General features: G+C 39.9%; 1 protein-coding gene across 1 annotated transcript in view; it reads right to left on the bottom strand.

The window, feature by feature from the left end:
- The window catches only part of SLC71A2 (solute carrier family 71 member 2), a 49,603-nt gene that overhangs the window by 6,212 nt on the left and 22,522 nt on the right, over nt 1-20,869 (bottom strand). The window contains exons 4-10 of the mRNA XM_048849967.2: nt 17,416-17,543; nt 16,205-16,319; nt 8,941-9,159; nt 7,572-7,685; nt 4,113-4,184; nt 2,355-2,467; nt 343-440 (exon numbers count right to left, since the gene is read on the bottom strand). Coding sequence (XP_048705924.1) covers nt 343-440; nt 2,355-2,467; nt 4,113-4,184; nt 7,572-7,685; nt 8,941-9,159; nt 16,205-16,319; nt 17,416-17,543 — 859 coding nt within the window. The remainder of the gene's footprint in view (nt 1-342; nt 441-2,354; nt 2,468-4,112; nt 4,185-7,571; nt 7,686-8,940; nt 9,160-16,204; nt 16,320-17,415; nt 17,544-20,869) is intronic.

Here is a 20,869-nt window from a genome sequence, read left to right as displayed (position 1 = left end):
GTGCTGGTTGTTCAAAGTCATAGAATGCTTTTAAAAACAAGTGGAGAGGAAAAACCATGGAAGTTACTGTAGCAACTTACTTTTATTTTCTAGCATCTTTAAAGGCAATTATGTAAAGAGATGACTGCACTGACCAGAGCAATGCTTTTTAGGAAATAATAAAAGGCAAGTATGCCTGATGTGCATCCATCTCTCTCCGCAATACCAGAGACAAACTTTCATTCCTACTGACAAAACTAATTACCTCCTTTGTCATCTTATTTGAAGAGCACAGCTAGATAGGTATTATGGTTTTTAAGAAAGAATTTTTCAGGAGCACCAAGATGAATTTACTGAACTTACCCTGTTGATCTGGCTCTGCATTTCGTGAAACTAGAGCACTGATTGCTGGAAACGTAATACTTGACATGGCTGCTACAGCTCCTGCTGCCCACATCATCCTGTGTTGATTAAATACATATTTTGTTCAAAATATAAATACTTTTAGGTACAAAAGGATTTCCCCAAACAAGCAAGAATATAACAAACATTTTCAGGTTCCTCAATTAGGGTCTGTTCTTAAAATTGTCACTAAACCATTCACTATTAAGTACCCAAAGATGTAATTTTTGTAATGGCTTCGCATTTCCAATTTAGTAATTTTCTTCTCTTACAATTTGTTAAACAACCTCAGAGCCTCTCCTATTTGTTTTTCTGAGTTACACTGAGCTCATTGAAATTAATTGATTTTATTCAACCCAAGCTAAGATGAGAGGTGAGCAAAATATTGTTGATGCTGCCTTGTCCTCCGTTAGAAAAGCTCATACCAAGGAACAATTTCAGTGAATTTACTGCATGGATAGGTGCATGCCAGGTTCTGCCAGGCTCCTTGGAAATAGCTAGGTTTTATTCAATCCCATCCTGATTAATTTTATTTAATATCCCCCAAGTTAACTGAACAGAGTCTGAGGTGATATTCAATATGCAGGGCAGAGCACATATTAATAGGGGAATACGCATTTTCTAGTACTTGTGGCACCTTAGAGACTAACAAATTTATTTGAGCATAAACTTTCATGAGCTACAGCTCTGAAACTTGGCATTTTCTAGTGTGGCTTTTGAACAGCTTGTCTTCCTGTTCTTCTGCTTCACCATCAAACCCAGTTCCAGAATTCACCCAATGTTTCTGCATAGAGCCCAAGATCTCCGTTTAGCTGCTACTACTCTAGGTAAAGCTGCTCTCTAGCTCATCTCAATTGTTGTGGAGAGCTATGGTGAAAAAGTTGGTGAGGCATTCTTCACTATCGCACAGAAGAGGTTTGTACTCCAAAAAGGAAAGAGCTTTTGCCTCAGTGGCCCTCACTGGGAGAGCTGTTTGGAAGGAAGTTATGAAGGGGCTATACGCAGCACCTAAAGCTTTAAAAAATACTCTGTCACTACATACATCCAACATGGTAGAAGAGGGTGGATAACTGATAGACAAAAGCAACCTGATGAGAATAGCAAGTAGCCTGTGCTCCATAATAAGTTTATGTGCTGAAACCGATTAGTTGGGCAAGCCAGACTGAACAGTCTTGCTGGTATCCAACTTCAGCAGCAAGTTTATCAAAGTAAAACAGACCAAACTTTTCCTGAAACAGTACTCCAAAAACCCTCAATACTTTCTATAAAAGGGAAAGATAGGCAGAGATCAACCTGGCAGCCCACAGCTGCAAATGTCCAGAACTGGTAACTGGTATCAGAGGACTAAATTGTAAGAACACCTTAAATGGGCTGATATGGTAAGAAAATTAACTATTAGGATGACTAGCACATCCTGGATGTTTGTGGAAGAGTAAGATGCAAATTAATAATCAAAAGGATTAATAAATTCAAGTCCTTGCTGTACATGACTAGTTGCTACACGCATCTAAACAAGGCTTAAAGGAGTAAGTACACTGATCCAATCATCTAACAGACTAGTCATCTGTTATCTCTTGTTGCTTGCTTTGGAGAGACAGGTTATGAAAGCTACTCTAAAAGACTAATTTCAGAATAAATAAATATATACATATATATAAAATATAATCACCACAAACTTTTTTTTGCCCTTGTAGATGCATTTGCTTTTGTCTTAATTGTTAAGCGATACTGCTAGCCTCAGACTAAAAAGGTGCTCGTTTTAAAGCACAGTAAGCCATAACTCTAGGAAAAAGCCACGTGCAACTTAAAAATTAAAGGCCAAGTTATACAACTAACCAATGTAACATACTTGAAGGATAAGTGTATCATGTTCTGAAAGAAAATGATGTTAATGTTCAAAGTAGTGGGAGATTTTGAAAAAAATTACTTTAAAGCCCCATGAAATGTGTGCAGCTCAGGAGACGTGTGCTTACCAAGGCTGAGATCCAAAACCATACCAGGTCAGCTGGAGCATTTGGAAACCAAGGCCAAGGAGGACTGTATTCTTGTTCCCTATTGACCTCATCAGGATACTGAGGAACACGGTCTGTAAAAATAAGGAATGACTCAGCTGAGAAGCATTTTAAACTTGAGATCTTTAATACAGCTTCCACTTTTACAGGAAACAAACCAAGAGAAGCTCCACTATTGCTGTTTACATTCAATTAACTGAACTCTGACTGATGACATTTTTGTATTTAATAATCCAAACACAGACACCTGACTTGATCCAATATTAAGTATTGAATGCAGAACAGTGATACTCAGATATCTGTGTGTTCCAGAAAACCAAACACACAGAGGTTTTTCCCATCATTTCCTCAAATTCAGTTCAGTTTTAGTAAGTCTCACAATAGGATTAGTCAGCCATCCCAGGAAATTTGAGAACAGGCTGACTTTAGAGCAGACGCTTATTTCAAGATGGTTTTCAAGAATCAAAGATGGCTGATTTGCTCACTGGAATCCAGTGTTAAATCTCATTTTTTTCTCCTGTATGCAGAATGAAGGACTGCATTTCATTCTGTGCCTTCTCCTGTCCTACCTCTCAGTTCTCTTCCTCACTTCCTATGGAGCAGGGTCCAACTACGGGGGCACAGGAGCCTCAGAGGCCACAGCCAGTGAAGGCCCACTGGTGGTCCCCGTGGGAAGGGAAGCCCACTGATCCAAACCAGGAGACAGGTACTTCCTGATGGAGCTCTCTGCAAGGCACGCACTGCCACAGTGCATTGTGCATCGGACAGTAGAAAATATCCAAGACACTGCTGGAGAACCATCTTACATACAACACCCCATCACAGTAAGAGGGAAACAAATCATATCCGTATTTCTGTAATACACCACACTTCCTCACTTATCATATCATTCTGCTGTTAATCTTTTCATTTTCATTCACTGTCCCCATATTTAACTGTATTGGTAGACATCATGAAAATATTTCAATAGCAAAGTTAGAACTAAATCATATGCCACGTGAGTAATCTTTGTGGATGTCCAGAGTCGCAACTTTCAGAGATCAACATTTTAAGGGGCCAAATTTACCCATTTATATTGAGCTGATGTGCATTTTACAAATATAAAAGTTAAAGGAATCCATTTCTATATCCTCCTCATTATTTGAATTTTTTGTTGTTAAACTGTGAGAAAGCAGTCAAGAAATAAATTTTGTATTGTGTTTTGAAAGCAGTTAGGTTAGTTGCCATTAATCTCTCGCTGAAATAAGGGCCAAAATCTTGGTCCAGCTGTTGAAAGAATCACATTTTAGTGAGCTTGCACATCTCACACTTCTGAAACTCAGTTCCACTGCTCCTGAAGAACACAGTTGTTACTGGAAGTCATGGAGAGAGGCAGTCTCTCAGAAGGAATCTGAATGAACAAGATGTTCCTTTACTAAACAAAACCTACTCTAAGACTCTAAAGGGTGGAAAGAATCTTATCTATACATAATTGCAACATGTCAAAAAATGACATCAGTAGCATTCACCTGATTGGTTATACTCATACAACTTCGGGGAAAAATGTTCAAGAAACGTACTGTATTAGGTTGGAGTCATTTAATGTTTTGTAAAAGAGGTTCATTATCAAAACTCAAACAGATGTGATTATATATGCACACTGAAATCCCTTAATTATTCTTCTTTGTATATCCAAAGAGTCAACAGAATTTCTAAAAAAGCTATTAGGATAACACTTACCTGAGCTATTATAGATAGAATTCCTACCACAGCTATGAATGCTGCTATCGTAGCAGGACCAAAACCTATAATCTGAAGGAAAATATAGTATATATTATAAATATAATATAGTAAAACAAACGCTAGTTACAGATAATTAGTTAAAGCAGTTCCATGTAAGAACTAATTCACAGATATTTGTAAAGATACAACGGTTAAACGTCTTCCTTAATTTTAGCAGAGTGTATGCCATATAATCAACACAAAACCATAAAAGACAGTAAAATATTATGATTTGGTTGTGTGTGAATTTATTCTCATAAGGGGTATTGAGAGCTCTGGAAACAAAGCTCTAGCCCAGAGGTGGGCAAACCCCGGCCCATGAGACCATCCTGCTCAGCTCCTGAGCTCCCAGCCCCTCCCCCGCAGTGTCAGTGCACCTCGCCACCAGCGCTCTGGCCCGCCACTCCTGTCTGGCAGTGCAGCAGCATGGCTGGCTCCAGCATGGTAGGGGGGGGGGGGGAGGGAGAGCTGGGAGGTCCTGGGGGGCAGTCAGGTGACAGGGGGCGGTTGGATGGGATGGAGGTTCTGGGGCAGGGGGTGTGGATAGTGGTCAGGGGAGGCTGGAGACGGGAGGGGGGGGTTGAATGGGAGTGGAGTCCGGGGGGGGGGGGGGGGCCGGTCAGGGGACAAGGAGCAGGGTGGGTTGGATGGGTCAGGAGTTTAGAGGGGGGCGGGAAGTGGGAGGGAGCGGATAGGGGGAGGGAGCCAGGTTGTTTGGGGAGGCACAGCCTTCACTACCCAGCCCTCCATACATTTTTGCAACCCCAATGTGGCCCTCAGGCCAGAAAGTTTGCCCACCCCTGCTCTAGCCACATGTCGCAACTTGAGCTCCTCACAACTAGAAATCACTTCTATGTGCTGAGACACACAATTGAGTTATTCATCTTTCTAATGAGACTGCCAATTAGTGCCATTTCTGATGACTGTTTTTACAGCATGGGCACTCTTGTTTACTAGCAAATCAACTGAGACCACTAACTCATCTCACATAGGTCAAAGTAATTTCACATTTAGAATTTGGTCACCACAATCCTGGGCAGAATTTTAAACCTGTGGCAAAACCCTATTACCAACTCAACTCCATCCGTCCTGCCTCCTAAAATCCTTGCCACCTCTGACTCTTATTCCCTGTCCTCAGTCTGCTTCCCCTCTGCCTCCAAGTACTGCTGCTTCCTCTTATCTTAAAGAAATCCTCACTTGACCCCACTTCTATCATCTCCATTTCAGTCCCTCTATATCCAAGCTCCTGAACAGACTATTTCCAGTTCCTTACCAATTTCTCCTCCAGCTCTGTCTTCAATCAAATCTGGCTTTATCCTTCCCACCATGGCAATTCCCCCACTGAAAGGCAATAATGACTTCTCCAAGTTTCAAGAGTCACTTAGTTCATTTAAGATAATGAGTGAAGCACGTCTTGAGACGATCTTTTCCATGATTTCTGTGACTTCATTCTCTTCCTAATTGGCCGACTGCTCCTCTGTTACCCTGAATGGATCCTCTTGCTGCTTCCTCCGCCTCTGTACAGTTCTGTCCTCTAGGGCATTTTGTGTTGCCTCCACACCTTGCCCCATCATTAAGGCTAAGTTTTTGTCACGGATATTTTTACTATAAGTCAAGGACAGGTCATGGGAAATAATGAAAAATTCACAGAAGCTGTGAGCTGTCCCTGACTTTTACTAAAAATAAAGACAAAATGGGTAGGCTGGGAACCTGGGGGAAGCTCCAAGGTCCCCCTGCTGCGGCTGGGAGCTGCCAAGTCCCCCTGCCACCGGCAGAAGCCAGGAGCTCTGGGTGTCCCTCTTGCCACCCGCGGTGCACAGGAGCAGTGGGAATCCCCCCTGCGACCCGGGGCAGCCATGAGTAGCGGGGATTCCCCCAAGCCGCTGGCGCTCACAGCAGCAGGGATTCCCCGCTGCTGCCAGGTCCACCCACAGAGGTGGGGGTCCCCCTTTCTGCCAGTAGGGGCAGGGAGCAGCAGGAATTCCCTCTGCTGCAGGGTCCCCCCGCCACAAGCGGCAATGAGGAACGGTGAGGGTCCCCCTTGCCACTCGTGGTGACTGGGAGCGGCAGGGGAGCTACGGCACTCTCCCCTGATACCCGCAGTGACCAGGAGCTGCTGGGGTACCATGCAACTCCCTGCCTCCGCAGGCGCCAAGGGAGCCTGCAGCTCCCAGCCGGCGTTAGCTGAAGTCACAGAGGTCTTTGGAAGTCATGGATTCCATGACCTCTTTGACTAAATCGCAGCCTTACCCATCATCTGCCCACCATTCTCACTTCATTACTCCCTTTGTCATCTCCATTTAATACCACTTCCTCCACTTTTCTACCTATGTATTACACTCTCTCTCTCACACCTCTCTGCCTTAAAATTTCATTTTACTTCACTTTCCATCACTGACCACCACTTCAATGCTATTTACCCCTCCACTCAGCATAGAAGTATCAGTAATTTCTCTACCCTGTTGTCTATCAAATGCAAGAACATTTAACTAACTGCTTATAAATGCACACTAGTACATTCACTTTACAGAAATGGTGCTTTGCATTCATATTAAATGGACACGATTAGGAAAACCCATGGAATTGATGTTGCATGTTTAAGATTTCAGATTTATGGAAGAAAGCACACTCGAAAGAAAAAGATTGATGATTCTTAAGCGTATAATTGAGTTGTGAACTCTTATCTGTAATGCACTATAAAAAGTCATTGTGCTACGAAAAGGTTATTAATCACCATTTCCCTGCCTCACCTAGTCCAACTGATGATGTTCTCATATTTTCAGTGCTTTCAGCTTTAAAAGAAAATCTCTGTTCTTGCTGTTTCTCTACTGAAAAGTAAACTTATACTGAAAGGCAGGCTAGAATATTCAGCCATCCTCTAGCAGCTATGCAAAACATTAGGAACATAAATGCACTTTAAGAAGAGGATCTTTTATTACTCAGAGGGGAAGGGAAAAGCAATGAATGAGGAGCAATTCTAGCACAAATTTAGCTGGTTTTCATTAAAACCAGTGCTATTCTAGAAGCAATACATATAATGCTATTAAATATACTGGATTGTAAGCACTGGTTCAATATTTAATTAAAACTAGACTTCAATAAGACCTTTCCAGAACCACTTCAGAATTAAGTCATGCACTTGAGAAGTTAAGGGGAAAAAAAAGTCTTTAGATCATTAAAACCTACAAAAAGTTTTAGCAATAGTTTTACAATAATACGTTCCCTCAAGGAAACCTTGTAATTGTTGTATACGAAGTACAATGGTTTCATACTTTATGTACATATGGTACTTTAAAGGCATAGTTCCCCAAATGGAATATAAATTTAGAAATAGGACTCTGGCAATCCTGATTGAAGTGTAGCTTGACAGACTCTGAAAACATGACATGCATTCTTCAGTGACCAACAGTTACTCACCTGTCGCAAATAGAGAAAAAAGCTAGAATATTGGCCAGCCTCTGGCAAGTAGGACAGAAATACTGTGATACAGATCAGGAGGACTGTAGAATCTTTCCCAACTTTCTTCAAGGACTATTACAAAGAGAAGAGAAGAAAACAAAACATGAGCCAAACTGAACTACTCTGAAAGCTCCTTGTAAAAAGAGATAAAAACAATAGTTCCATTAAATTTTCCATTACTTCATTCATTTGAGATTAATTCTATGGAACAGTGAAAGGGTCACTATTACAGTAAAAGTTATTTAAAAGCAAGTTTCCTTACTTGTCTAACATCTCATGAAAGAATTTTAACTTGATTCTCATTATTTGTTTGCTTACTTTACACTTTATTCACCATGGACAACAGGAGCAGGCTAGTTAGAGTTACTTTGTCCTCCTGCACTAGTATAATATTACAATGGCTGGGGAAAGGACTGGCAAGGAAATAATTAATGTAAATTAAAAAGATTTTCCTTAAATTAAAATATTAAGATATTTCCATTATTAGCTTTTCATATAGCCTAATATAAATAGTCTTATCCATCCATGTTATCCATTGAATTTCGATGCCGAGTCAGACTGTCAAACCTTAAAGGCAGTTAAACACACACACACACACACACATTATGACTCGCTGTATGAATTACTCGAACCCTATTAAAGGAACTACTGCTGGTGACCTGCACAAATCCTACTTTTACTATTCTGTAGGTTCAGCTTGCCATATCACAAAAGTATTTTTATTTCTTGTATATTTCTTATACTTGCTCATTCTGATAATACTGTATCATATTTTGAAAAACTATTAATAAATTGTGAAAATCAAGTCCCCTTGCTGCAGTTTTTCCAAGCATATCACTCATCTCCCAACATTTATAACGCAGTTTCTTTAGAGCAACTCTCAGCAGGGTGATTTCATTAAGAACAATTCACTTTTTAAAACATCCGTGAATGTATTCACCTACAGAAGTCAGCATCCTTATGAAAACAAAAAGCATACAATTTGTGTAAAAAGCTTACCTCAATATTTTTTTAAAGTGAGTACACAGCAACATAAGAATTCAAACACTTTCCTTTCCATAACAATGTGTTAAATGAGTCGAGAGGGTGGAGTGTTTCCCTAAGATTTTCTGCCTCCAGACCTTTACCACACTACAAGTATATGTAACAGCTTCCAAATGCATAAATATCCAACATGGTTATTTTCATTATAGTTAGAACTCTTTTGCAATTGTAAGATTAATGTGTATTAGTTAAATGACTAATTTACCAATAAGATTAAAGTAATTATTAAGTATTTTTAAACATCAGGAATAATTTAAAGTATTTATAAAAATGTATATCTTACTGCAAAGGGATCTGCTTGTTCCCAGGATATAGGGGCTCCCCATGAAGCAGGTCTCATTTTTTCAGGCAGAGATTCTGGTACAGCTAATAGGATGAAACAGATATCCAGGACAGCCACCACTGTGGCCACTAGTACTACAAGGTTATCTCCTTTGCTCGCAGACAGGTATGCTCCAATGGCAGGACTAGTTACCAAACTTGCTGCAAAGGTGGCAGAAACCTAAGCATAAAAACAATTTTATAAGTTAAATTGGTTTCACTACTACAGCATACAATTAAGATTAATATAGCTATTTTAAATGGTTTTGAAAATACACGTACTCCATTTAACAAATAGATTACAGCTGGCCCAGAAAATGGATAGAAAAAAAAAGAAACTCTCCATTTTCTACAACCAAAACCTGGTAAGTTTTCAGTTGAAAAACTTTGATTTTCATCCAAAAATTCAGTTTTCCAATGGAAAAACAAAAACAAAAAAAGTTTCAAAGAAGGTAGACAGTTTCCACAAAAGTTCTAATTTAACTGAAAACCCAATGGAAAAAAATTCAGCCAGCCCTAGTCAATATGCACAACTTCAACTTCTTTAAACTTTTTGAAATCAAGCACCCACATTTTGGGATAATTGTGATACCAGAATATGTTATGCAATGCCTTGTCTACACTCAAACTTGTACTCTTTGTGCAGCAGGACTACAAGTGCATCACTGTGAGCACTACTACAAACAGGGCTCAGGTACTTTCATCGTTTTATGATGAATCAGTTCATGGCTGATAGCGCTGGGGCATCTGAACCATGAAGTGCTAAAATATGGGTACCAATTTCTCTAGTGCAGGCACATCCTAACTTATAAACGCAGTAGTGTATATATCTGACTCAAATCCTCAATTAACCAAGTTCATGATTTTAGACTTACACTATGATTACAATAAAAGTTGTATTTTTCTTATGCCAATTAAGGGATTTCTTCTGATTAAAAGTTACAAGTTATGGTATTTAACACCATGCTGCTTACTCTGCGGCAAGCTGAACTCACAGCAAAACCCCTTTATTTCAGTGGCAAACTGGTAGTTCTTTGGCAGGTACAAGAATGCTCAAAAATTGATGTTTTCCTTCAATAAAATATGAAAATGAATACAACTAATACCTTGTGTTGGGTTAATACAAATTCTAGAGCATACTGAAAATGATGCACTGTATAACTGAATTTAACATAACTGTAGAAGCTGGTGGAGAGCAAAGATGAAGAGCTGGAAGTTTTGAGAGCTGGGCACTCAGGAAGACAACGCATAGTCATTATATTTAGAATTGTTATAGTTATAACCATAAGGCTAGAAACTTAATTTTACATAGTCTGAGGCCACAGAACCATAAAAAACAGAACTTACCACACTTATGTACAGTAATAAGATTGATTAGAAAAAGGCATGATCCTTACTGGAACAATTGATCACATCTTAGATTCTATTCCTTTCTAGAAATTTGTATTGAGGAATTCTAAGAAGGTTTTATTTTATTTTATTTTTTTGAAGGCCTAAGAAAGGGAAATGATCCCTGACTTTTAGCTATGTCACATACATTTGCACAATTTAACAGTAGTAGTCCTTTTCAACTATGATTAATAAAATGAGCCAGGAAAAGAACCATCAACTTTCTAATCTATTATTTTCTGTCTTTCACTACACCTGTGCTGACTTTACAGCTAAGTCTCCTCTTCCCATCACTGCCAGATGGACACTTGACCATTTTTATTCCTGGGGACTTCCCATCTGGTCTTTCTAGCTGATCTTTTAACAACTGAAAAGTAAGAGAATATGGTACAACATGCCATGAACTAGAGTCCTGAACTAATATTAACCCTGAAACAGACCCTTTTAGTGTAGGGATGAAGGGAGAAATGATTACGCTTGAAGGCCCATTACTACACACGTCCAATCTTCAGCTATGCAAGTATCTACCTACATTGGTGTAGCTTTGAAGGAAATCAGACAAATTTTCTCTACTCAGATTCAACTGGTACAAAGTATCTGCTTCCAAGTACTACAATAGTTCAAATTCTAGTTGACCAGAGAAGGCTATCGCAAATGAAGTACTAGGAGGCTCCTTGTTATTTGAGAAAGATGATGACAACACTTGTGGCCAACAGCTACAAGACCTAATCCCATCTTTAAGAGCACATATAATTCAGAGACGCAAATAATTGAAAATAGATGTCTACCTGCCAAATATATCAAGCTCCAACTGTTTGCATTCAATTCAGGAAACTAACACAATTTATCTATACAGTTGAATTTCCTGCTCAAGCCAGTCACTCTGACTCAATGTCCAAACTAATGAATAACAGAACTTATTTTGCTATGACTCCTACTTTCTTCAAACTTTGTGCCAAAGTACTGAGAAGATACCTTGTGACATTTTTAAGGAAGTTACTATTTTTCAGAAGCAGAAGTGTACTATTATTCAAGAGTTTCCTAATGCCAGTGCATTAATGAAGTAACAGGAAATAGATGCTTAACACCTGTACATCTCTGCGCCGATGAGTTACTGTTGCCAAAGAATTAAGCAGCAGCTGATGTTCACTTTCAATTTTAAAAGATAGGTTTCAGAGGAACAGCCGTGTTAGTCTGTATTCGCAAAAAGAAAAGGAGTACTTGTGGCACCTTAGAGACTAACCAATTTATTTGAGCATGAGCTTTCGTGAGCCACAGCTGAGCTGTGGCTCACGAAAGCTCATGCTCAAATAAATTGGTTAGTCTCTAAGGTGCCACAAGTACTCCTTTAATTTTAAAAGAGTTATACATTGTTAGCCAGACAAGAGAGGGATTGTTTGATGATGTGCCCTCAGAAGAGGTTCCCTATTAAAAGAAAGGGAATAGGAAAATGATTCGTTTGAAAAGATTACGGAAACATCCATTATTTTGGGGGATAAAATGTCAGTCTCCCAGTCAAACCATTCCATCTGGTCACAGACAGACATGTTACAAGGTGCTGCACCACATCAATGTGGATTTTTTTAACTGATCATCATAGAATCATAGAATATCAGGGTTGGAATGGACCTCAGGAGGTCATCTAGTCCAACCCCCTGCTCAAAGCAGGACCAATCCCCAAATAAACCCAAACCAATCCCCAAAGCCAGGGCTTTGTCAAGCCTGACCTTAAAAATATCTAAGAAAGGAGATTCCACCACCTCCATAGGTAACACATTCCAGTGTTTCACCACCCTCCTAGTGAAAAAGCTTTTCCTAATATCTAAACTAAACCTCCCCCACTGCAACTTGAGATCTTTACTCCTTGTTCTGTCATCAGCTACCACTGAGAACAGTCTAGATCCATCCTCTTCGGAACCCCCTTTCAGGTAGTTGAAAGCAGCTATCAAATCCCCCCTCATTCTTCTCTTCCGCAGACTAAACATCCCCAGTTCCCTCAGACTCTCCTCAGAAGTCATGTGTTCCAGTCCCCTAATCATTTTGTTGCCCTCCGCTGGATGCTTTCCAATTTTTCCACATCCTTCTTGTAGTGTGGAGCCCAAAACTGGAAACAGTATTCCAGATGAGGCCTCACCAACGTGTAATAGAGGGGAACGATCACATCCCTCGATCTGCTGGCAATGCCCCTACTTATACATCCCAAAATGCCATTGGCCTTCTTGGCAACAAGGGCACACTGTTGACTCATATCCAGCTTCTCGTCCACTAACCCACAGGTCCTTTTTTGCAGAACTGCTGCCGAGCCATTCGGTCCCTAGTCTGTAGCGGTGCATGGGATTCTTCCGTCCTAAGTGCAGGACTCTGCACTTGTCCTTGTTGAAGCTCATTAGAGGATTGGGCCAAAAGAAATCTGATTTGTCTAGGGCCCTCTGTATCCTATCCCTACCCTCTCCTCCCAGTTTAGTGTCATCTGCAAACTTGCTGAGGGTGCAATCCACACCATCCTCCAGATCATTTATGAAGATATTGAACAAAACCGGCCCCAGGACAGACCCTTGGGGCACTCCACTTGATACCGGCTGCTAACTAGACATGGAGCCATGGATCACTACCCGTTGAGCCCGACAATCTAGCCAACTTTCTATCCACCTTATAGTCCATTCATCCAACCCATACTACTTTAACTTGCTGGCAAGAATACTGTGGGAGACCGTGTCAAAAGCTTTGCTAAAGTCAAGGAACAACACGTCCACTGTTTTCCCCTCATCCACAGAGCCAGTTATCTCGTCATAGAAGCCAACTAGATTAATCAGGCATGACTTGCCCTTGGTGAATCCATGCTGACTGTTCCTGATCACTTTCCTCTCGTGTGAGTGCTTCAGGATTGATTCCTTGAGGACCTGCTCCATGATTTTTCCAGGAACTGAGGTGAGGCTGACTGGCCTGTAGTTCCCAGGATCCTCCTCCTTTCCTTTTTTAAAGATGGGCATTACATTAGCCTTTTTCCAGTTGGCCGGGATTCCCCCCGATCGCCATGCATTTTCAAAGATAATGGCCAATGGCTCTGCAATCACATCCGCCAACTCCTTTAGCACTCTCGGATGCAGCGCATCTGGCCGCATGGACTTGTGCTCATCCAGCTTTTCTAAATAGTCCCGAACCACTTCTTTCTCCACAGAGGGCTGGTCACCTCCTCCCCATGCTGTGCTGCCCAGTGCAGTAGTCTGGGAGCTGACCTTGTTTGTGAAGACAGAGGCAAAAAAGCATTGAGTACATTAGCTTTTTCCACATCCTCTGTCACTAGGTTGCCTCTCTCATTCAGTAAGGGGCCCACGCTTTCCTTGACTTTCTTCTTGTTGCTAACATACCTGAAGAAACCCTTTTTGTTACTCTTAACATCTCTTGCTAGCTGCAACTCCAAGTGTGATTTGGCCTTCCTGATTTCACTCCTGCTTTTATACGCTTCCCTAGTCATTTGTTCAATCTTCCACTTCTTGTAAGCTTCATACTAGCATTGTCTGGGAGAAAGGCCAGTGTTGCCTCCAAAACAGACTCAATAGCTCGAAGCAGCTAATTGATAGGGAAAACAATTATGCTTTCTATGGAAGTGGCATTTCTGTATCTACTTATACTCTTGAATTCCATGCCAGCTCAATTAGTCAAAAAAGACTCTGAACTTACCCTGCACCACCTCCATTCCAAAACTTTTTTTTTTAAATACATGCACAGTTTTTCCTGAACAAATATGGAGGAGGACAGGGGAATTTTCTTCATTTAATCATTAAGGTTATGCTAATAGCTAAAATGACTAGAACATTTCTGATAAATCTGTGGCTTTGCCAGACAGCAATCAAATACAAGCAAAAATTTACCACAACCAGCAGACAAAAATGGTAAAACTCTAGAGGAGCCACCTATCCTCCAACAAAACCTCAAACAAGTAGCTTTTACAGCATTTTAAGAAAGTAATCAAACTCAGGCTATTTAAGACCAAGGCAGGAGCAAGTTCCAGAATCAGAGGACCCTCAGAAAGATCACCTGATCAGCACTCTCTCTCTCTCTTTTTTTAAAAAAAACAAAGGAGATTTGACTTGAGTCCATCCATTGACTGCAGCTGTAGCAGTGTCATGTCATTAAGCTCTTGATCTATACTCTTGTCCAACTCCAAAATAAACAGGTCTCATTTCACAAGGGGGACTCAATCAAAGCACCTTTCCTTCCTTCCTTCCCAAAAAGGCAACACTCACCCATTGGCTCAAGTGGCACATGCTGTTATCCTGAGCAAAATACTTATTGGGAATCTCAATGAAAGACACTGGCAGCACCACAAAGAAATGGAGGGGAGGAAATTGGTCATGTTCCTGCCCAAGCCACTAGGAATGGGCCCACTGAAAGGTGGATCAGGCTGAAGATGCTTGGCATAGGCACTTGCCTAAATGCATAAGAGGAAACCTACACTTGGATGCTAAAGCTCCCTTTACACCAGGGAAGAGGATAAACATGGTTAGTCCAGGTTAAAAATAGAAAAGACAATTATGTCACTGCATGATGCAAACAGTAAGAATTAAGTTTACAGAAACAAAAAAAATCAACTTATTTTACAGAATTAATACAGATACCCCATGGTTATGTTAACTTGCAAAATTCACTGCAGACATGTGGCTTAGATAGTTTTTACACAGCAAGTGCATGCATTAAATTCTTTTTGTACAGTTCCCAGAAAAAGCTTCATTAAGGCAAAGTTAAGTTTGAGCAGTCACGTCAGTAATTAAAGGGTAAAAATCCTTCTAAGAATGTTGTACTTAGTAAAAACAATTGCCAAGAAATTCAGAGTCAATGTTAACCTTTCAAGCGTTAGCTTTGTGTAAGACTTAAAACTCTTTCCATTCAGGTGTTCTGGTTTCATGAGCTGTACCTAGGTGGTCTGTATGTCTAAATACACTTAAAGTCACAGGGGACCAATCACGCCCTCAGTATTTCACAGAGCTGGGTCCAAAGCCATTTGTTGCAAGTTAGTGCAATTTAAGGTTAAGAGTAGAGAGAGCTGCTCTAACCTGGTCTAGGACAGATTACTACAAAGCTCTGTTGGTTCTCATCTTCTCTTTTGCCCCTCTCCTGGGTTGCCAGTTCCAACATGACCATGTGAGGAGCCACCCTTTGCTAGGCAATCCCTAGGTTCAGGCAAAGCCAAGAAAGCTCTGATCCTGCTCTTCCATGAGGTATCTCCGCTGGCAGATAAAACAAGCAATGGAAATCAGAGCTACCAACCCATCCCGCCCCCACAGTGTAGCAGGCAGCTAGCAGATGAGTTGCTGAGCATCAGAGAAGGGACAAAAATTGTTTAGAGATGCTCCTAGGAGAAGCGGTGCTTCCTATCGACTATTTACCTATAAGTCATATACATACATAACCCCTTTACTGTAGTATCTGAGCGCCTCACAACCTTTAATAGATTCATCCTCACAACACCCCTGTGAGACGAGTATTATCGTCTTTCTACAAAAGGGGCAAAGAGGCTAATTGACTTGCCCAAAGCCACTAAGGAAGTCACAAGGACTTGAACAGAGATCTTCCAAGTCTATGCTAGTCTAACCACTGTACCACTCTTCTACCTGTAGTAAAAAGGCTGATTCAAATATTTCAATTTTAACATCAGAAGATATGGATCAAGAAACACATTTTAACATATAATTAAACAAGTTTTCTTCTTGATACAATCTCCCTCAAGGGCCAGAATTTAGAGCCTCAAGGGCCACAGGTTAGAAAACTGTGCCCTAAACAGCTCTACTGATAATGCTTTAGTGTACAAGAATTTACATTTTTTATGTACATCTTACCAGTCCATAGGCAGTACTTCTCTCATGTTCTTGTGTTATGTCAGCTACATAGGCAAATATTACAGAGAAGGTAACTGAAAAGATTCCAGATACTGAAATCATAGCAAAGTACCACCTAAAAAGTCAAAAGGAGAATTAGAAAATACCCCCAATTTATCTTCTACTACAAAAATACACTGTTTATGCCATGAAAATATTTGTTAATATTTAGTCTAGAACAACTTTATATATAATTTAAAATACAGGTATACATAATGTTAACCAGTCTGTAGATTAACAATATATATAGTAAAATCTGTATCAATGAAGCTGTCAAACACCAAAGTATATTGATCTAATGAAAACAGCAGCATTTTCTTTTTCTAGAGAATTATGAAAAGAAATTCCCAATTTCTGACTGACCGCTAATGAAGGATAATGATTCCCATAAAATTATAAAACTGTCAAGGAAAAGAACAATATAGGCTATGATGAATTTCAGTTGTCAAGTACAACTGTGAAAACTTAATCCACAGTTGCTCTAAAGTGGAAAAGTTTTTCTGCAAAAAATGTTACTCTGGAGTCACCTTTCAGTGCGTTAGTGGTAGTTAATCCCCATGTATTAAAAAATCAAAATCAAGAGCATGATTACAGGCTCTAAGTCAGCAGGTGTAGAAAGTTCCTTTAATAGCTTTGCTTCCCCAAAATACAGCAAATAAAGGTAAAGGGAAATAAGTAAAGGGAAAGGGAAAACAAGGCAATACAGTTAAAATTTCAGAGCTCTACAATCAAACGCCAAAGATTTTATACTTCACACTGTTATTCACCCATTTAGAATTGCTACCATGAGACATTCATTTGGCTTGTAAAGTATATTTAGTATATTGGTTATTAGTGCATCCCTGTAAAGGTTTCAGATAGAAAAAATGTAGTAGAGCTTAGTGTTGAAAATTGTGTAGTGCAGTCATTTAATGCATTCTAAGCATTTTTAGCAATTACTGCTAGACTTTTGTTTGTGTGAACACAGTCACTAAATCAGTTTACAGGAAACATTGCTTCTTTAACACCCCTATACACAAAATCAATGTTTAGAACATGAACAAAGAAGTGTCAGGATGATTTAATCACACCTTGAGAAATAAATCATTTTCTTCTTGCCTAATTATCCTTACTTTTCAAACACCAATCTGCTGTGGCAAACTCAATTGCCGGCCCCCTGCTGTACCACTTACCATGGACTTATCCTCATTAATGGAATTGGGACACAAGTGAAGAAAACTGTAACAAGAAGAAAAGACTTTCTTCCCCACACATCAGATAGAGCACCTATTAATGGAGCACTCATAAAGGATAAAAAACCCTGTAAGAGAGAAGAAAAGGTGATTTGTAAATGCATTTTGAGGCATAAAAAGTTTTTTTTTAAACTACAATTTAAATTGAACTGATTTAATTTGTGATTTGATTCATAGCTGTTGTAGGATAAGGAAACTTCAGAGCTAATGATCAAGTGTTTTAGGTTTTATTTAATTTATAAGACAGGGATAAAAACCTTCAACTAAAAACCTACATAAAAATAAAGCTACGGGACACTTATAAAACTATATTCTTCCACTAACTTTCTACCCAATTCAATTATTCAATTCTTTGTGCCACTATAACAAGGTTGGCCTAGGTTTCCTTTTCTGTGGCATGGAACTGGTTAGGCAATGGAACAATCTTTCTCCTGGTTTTGTACCAACGTTTATTATTTGCTATGTGCTTAAACCCCTCAGCTATTTCAGATTAACTGATATTCTAGCTAGGATTCCTTCATTTTATCCACAATTGGATAAATCATCAAATTCTTGACAAAGGCTTCAAATGTACAGTCACAGGACTAGCAGCTTTGCAACTATCAATAAACTCTTGATGTGTTATACAAAAAAACCCGACAGTACTTAAAATGGTTCATTTTCTTCTTCTAATGTTATTTAATTTGGGGGAAAGATTCTGGAGTAGAGAGAAAGCACAGGAACTAAGACCAACAGTTTTCGTTTAAAAACGAGGACACCTTAGAGACTAACTAATTTATCTGGGCATAAGTTTTCGTGGGCTAAAACCCACTTCATTAGATGTATGGAGTAGAACAGAGTAGGAAGGTATAAAAATACACAGCATACGAAAAGATGGAAGTTGCCTTACCAAGTGGGGGGTCAGTGCTAACAAGCCAATTCAATTAAGGTGGAAGTGGGCTATTCTCAACAGTTGACAAGAAGGGGTGGAAATCACTTTTGTAGTGCTAATGAGGCCAATGTAAATAAGGTGGCCCATTTCAAACAGTTGACAAGAAGGTGAGAGTATCAGCAGGGGGAAATTAGTTTTCGTAGTCTTTATTCAAGCCTAATTTGATTGTGTCCAGTTTGCAAATTAATTTATACCTCCCTACTGTATACGTTCCACTCCATGCATCTGATGAAGTGGGTTTTAGCCCATGAAAGCTTATGCCCAAATAAATTGGTTAGTCTCTAAGGTGCCATAAGGACTCCTCGTTGTTTTTGCTGATACAGACTAACACGGCTACCACTCTGAAACCTGTCAGTTTTCGTTTAGTTCTTATTCAAAAGAGTTTTATTTCACTATAAAAACCACATAGGACGAATTTCTTCTTTTGGTTTCTTTGAGATGTCACAGGACAGAGGCGGTGGGTTCACTTTTTGAATCATGGCCAATTTGTATTTTGCTCCTTGATGTTTTCTGTAGTAGTGTGTGTTATTTACAGAAATATGTTTGTATTGTTTTTCCGGGTCTTTTTTAAACAAAGGTAGAATGTCAGTGCTTTTAGGTCCAAGCGTGATTCAATTAAGTATATCTTAATGGCAGAAAGCCTAATGCACTCGGATAACGCTTTAATAAGTCTACAATTCATAGATATTAAGGTCAGAAGGGACCATTATGATCATCTAGTCCGACCTCCTGCACAATGCAGGCCACAGAATCTTACCCACCCACTCCTGCAAAAAACCTCTCACCTATGTCTGAGCTATTGAAGTCCTCAAATTAAAGACTTCAAGGAGCAGAGAATCCTCCAGCAAGTGACCCATGGTAGAGAGGAGGGCAAAAAACCTCCAGGTCCTCTTCCAATCTGCCCTGGAGGAAAATTCCTTCCCGACCCCAAATATGGCGATCAGCTAAACCCTGAGCATATGGGCAAGATTCACCAGTCAGATACTACAGAAAATTCTTTCCTGGGTAACTCAGATCCCACCCCAACTAACATCCCATCACGGGCCATTAGGCCTATTTACCATGAATATTTAAAGATCAATTAATTGCCAAAATCATGTTATCCCACCATACCGTCTCCTCCATAAACTTATCGAGTCTAATCTTGAAGCCAGATAGGTCTTTTGCCCCCACTGCTTCCCTTGGAAGGCTATTCCAAAACTTCATACCTCTGATGGTTAGGAAACTTCATCTAATTTCAAGTCTAAACTTCCCAATGACCAGTTTATAGCCATTTGTTCTTGTGTCCACATTGGTATTGAGCTTAAATAATTCCTCTCCCTCTCTGGTATTTATCCCTCTGATATATTTATAGAGAACAATCATATCTCCCCTCAACCTTCTTTTAGTTAGGCTAAACAAGCCAAGCTCCTTGAGTCTCCTTTCATAAAACAAGTTTTCCATTCCTCAGATCACCCTAGTAGCCCTTCTCTGTATCTGTTCCAGTTTGAATTCATCCTTCTTAAACATGGGACACCAGAACTGCACACAGTATTCCAGGTGAGGTCTCATCAGTGCCTGTATAACGGTACTCCTTATCTCTACTGGAAATACCTCGCCTGATGCATCCCAAGACCGAATTCCATCAATTCAAAAACATGGGATGTGAGAAGTCAGTGTTTACAAATAGAAAATGAAAAATTTCAGCCTTCGAAAAGAAGCAGCAAAAAATTGCATGCTCAAATCTAGAGACAGAAAGTCCTATTGCCGCCTTCTACATCAAGAATTAGATTCATCCATGAATGACAGGTCCATCAATGGCTACTAGTAGGGCCCTACCAAATTCATGGCCGTGAAAAACACGTCACGGACCGTGAAATCTGGTCTTCCCTGTGAAATCTGGTCTTGTGTACTTTTACACTATACTACACAGATTTCATGGGTGGGCAGGGGACGGGACGAAAGCGCAGAAGTAAGGGTGACAATACACACACACACACAGCCCCTTTTTGGGTCAGGACTCCTACAGTTACAACACTGATATTTCAGATTTAAATATCTGAAATCAAGAAAATTTAAAATTTTAAAAATCCTAGGACTGTGAAATTGATCAAAATGGACCATGAATTTGGTAGGGCCTGGCTATTACCCAAGATGGCCAGGGACTCAACCCCATGCTTTGGGTATCCCTAAGCCTCTGACTACCAGAAGCTGGGAGTATACAAGAAGGGACAGATCACTCAATTGCCCTGTTCTGTTCATTCCCTCGGAATCATCTGGCATTGGCCACTGTCAGAAAACAGGATATTGGGCTAGATGGACCATTGGTCTGACCCAGTATGGCCACTCTTATGTACATTTCTTTAAAAAAAAATATGAGATGCTGGTTGACCTGAGAAAGAGGGAGAATTAGGGGGGAGAAATCGGAATATCTGTCACGTACTAGCACTGTTTACTAATTCAGGATTTGAAAAATAAGAGCAT

The sequence above is a fragment of the Caretta caretta genome, chromosome 5 (assembly GCF_965140235.1).
Source record: "Caretta caretta isolate rCarCar2 chromosome 5, rCarCar1.hap1, whole genome shotgun sequence".
NCBI lineage: Eukaryota > Metazoa > Chordata > Testudines > Cheloniidae > Caretta > Caretta caretta.
This window is presented reverse-complemented; position numbering and strand designations above follow the sequence as displayed.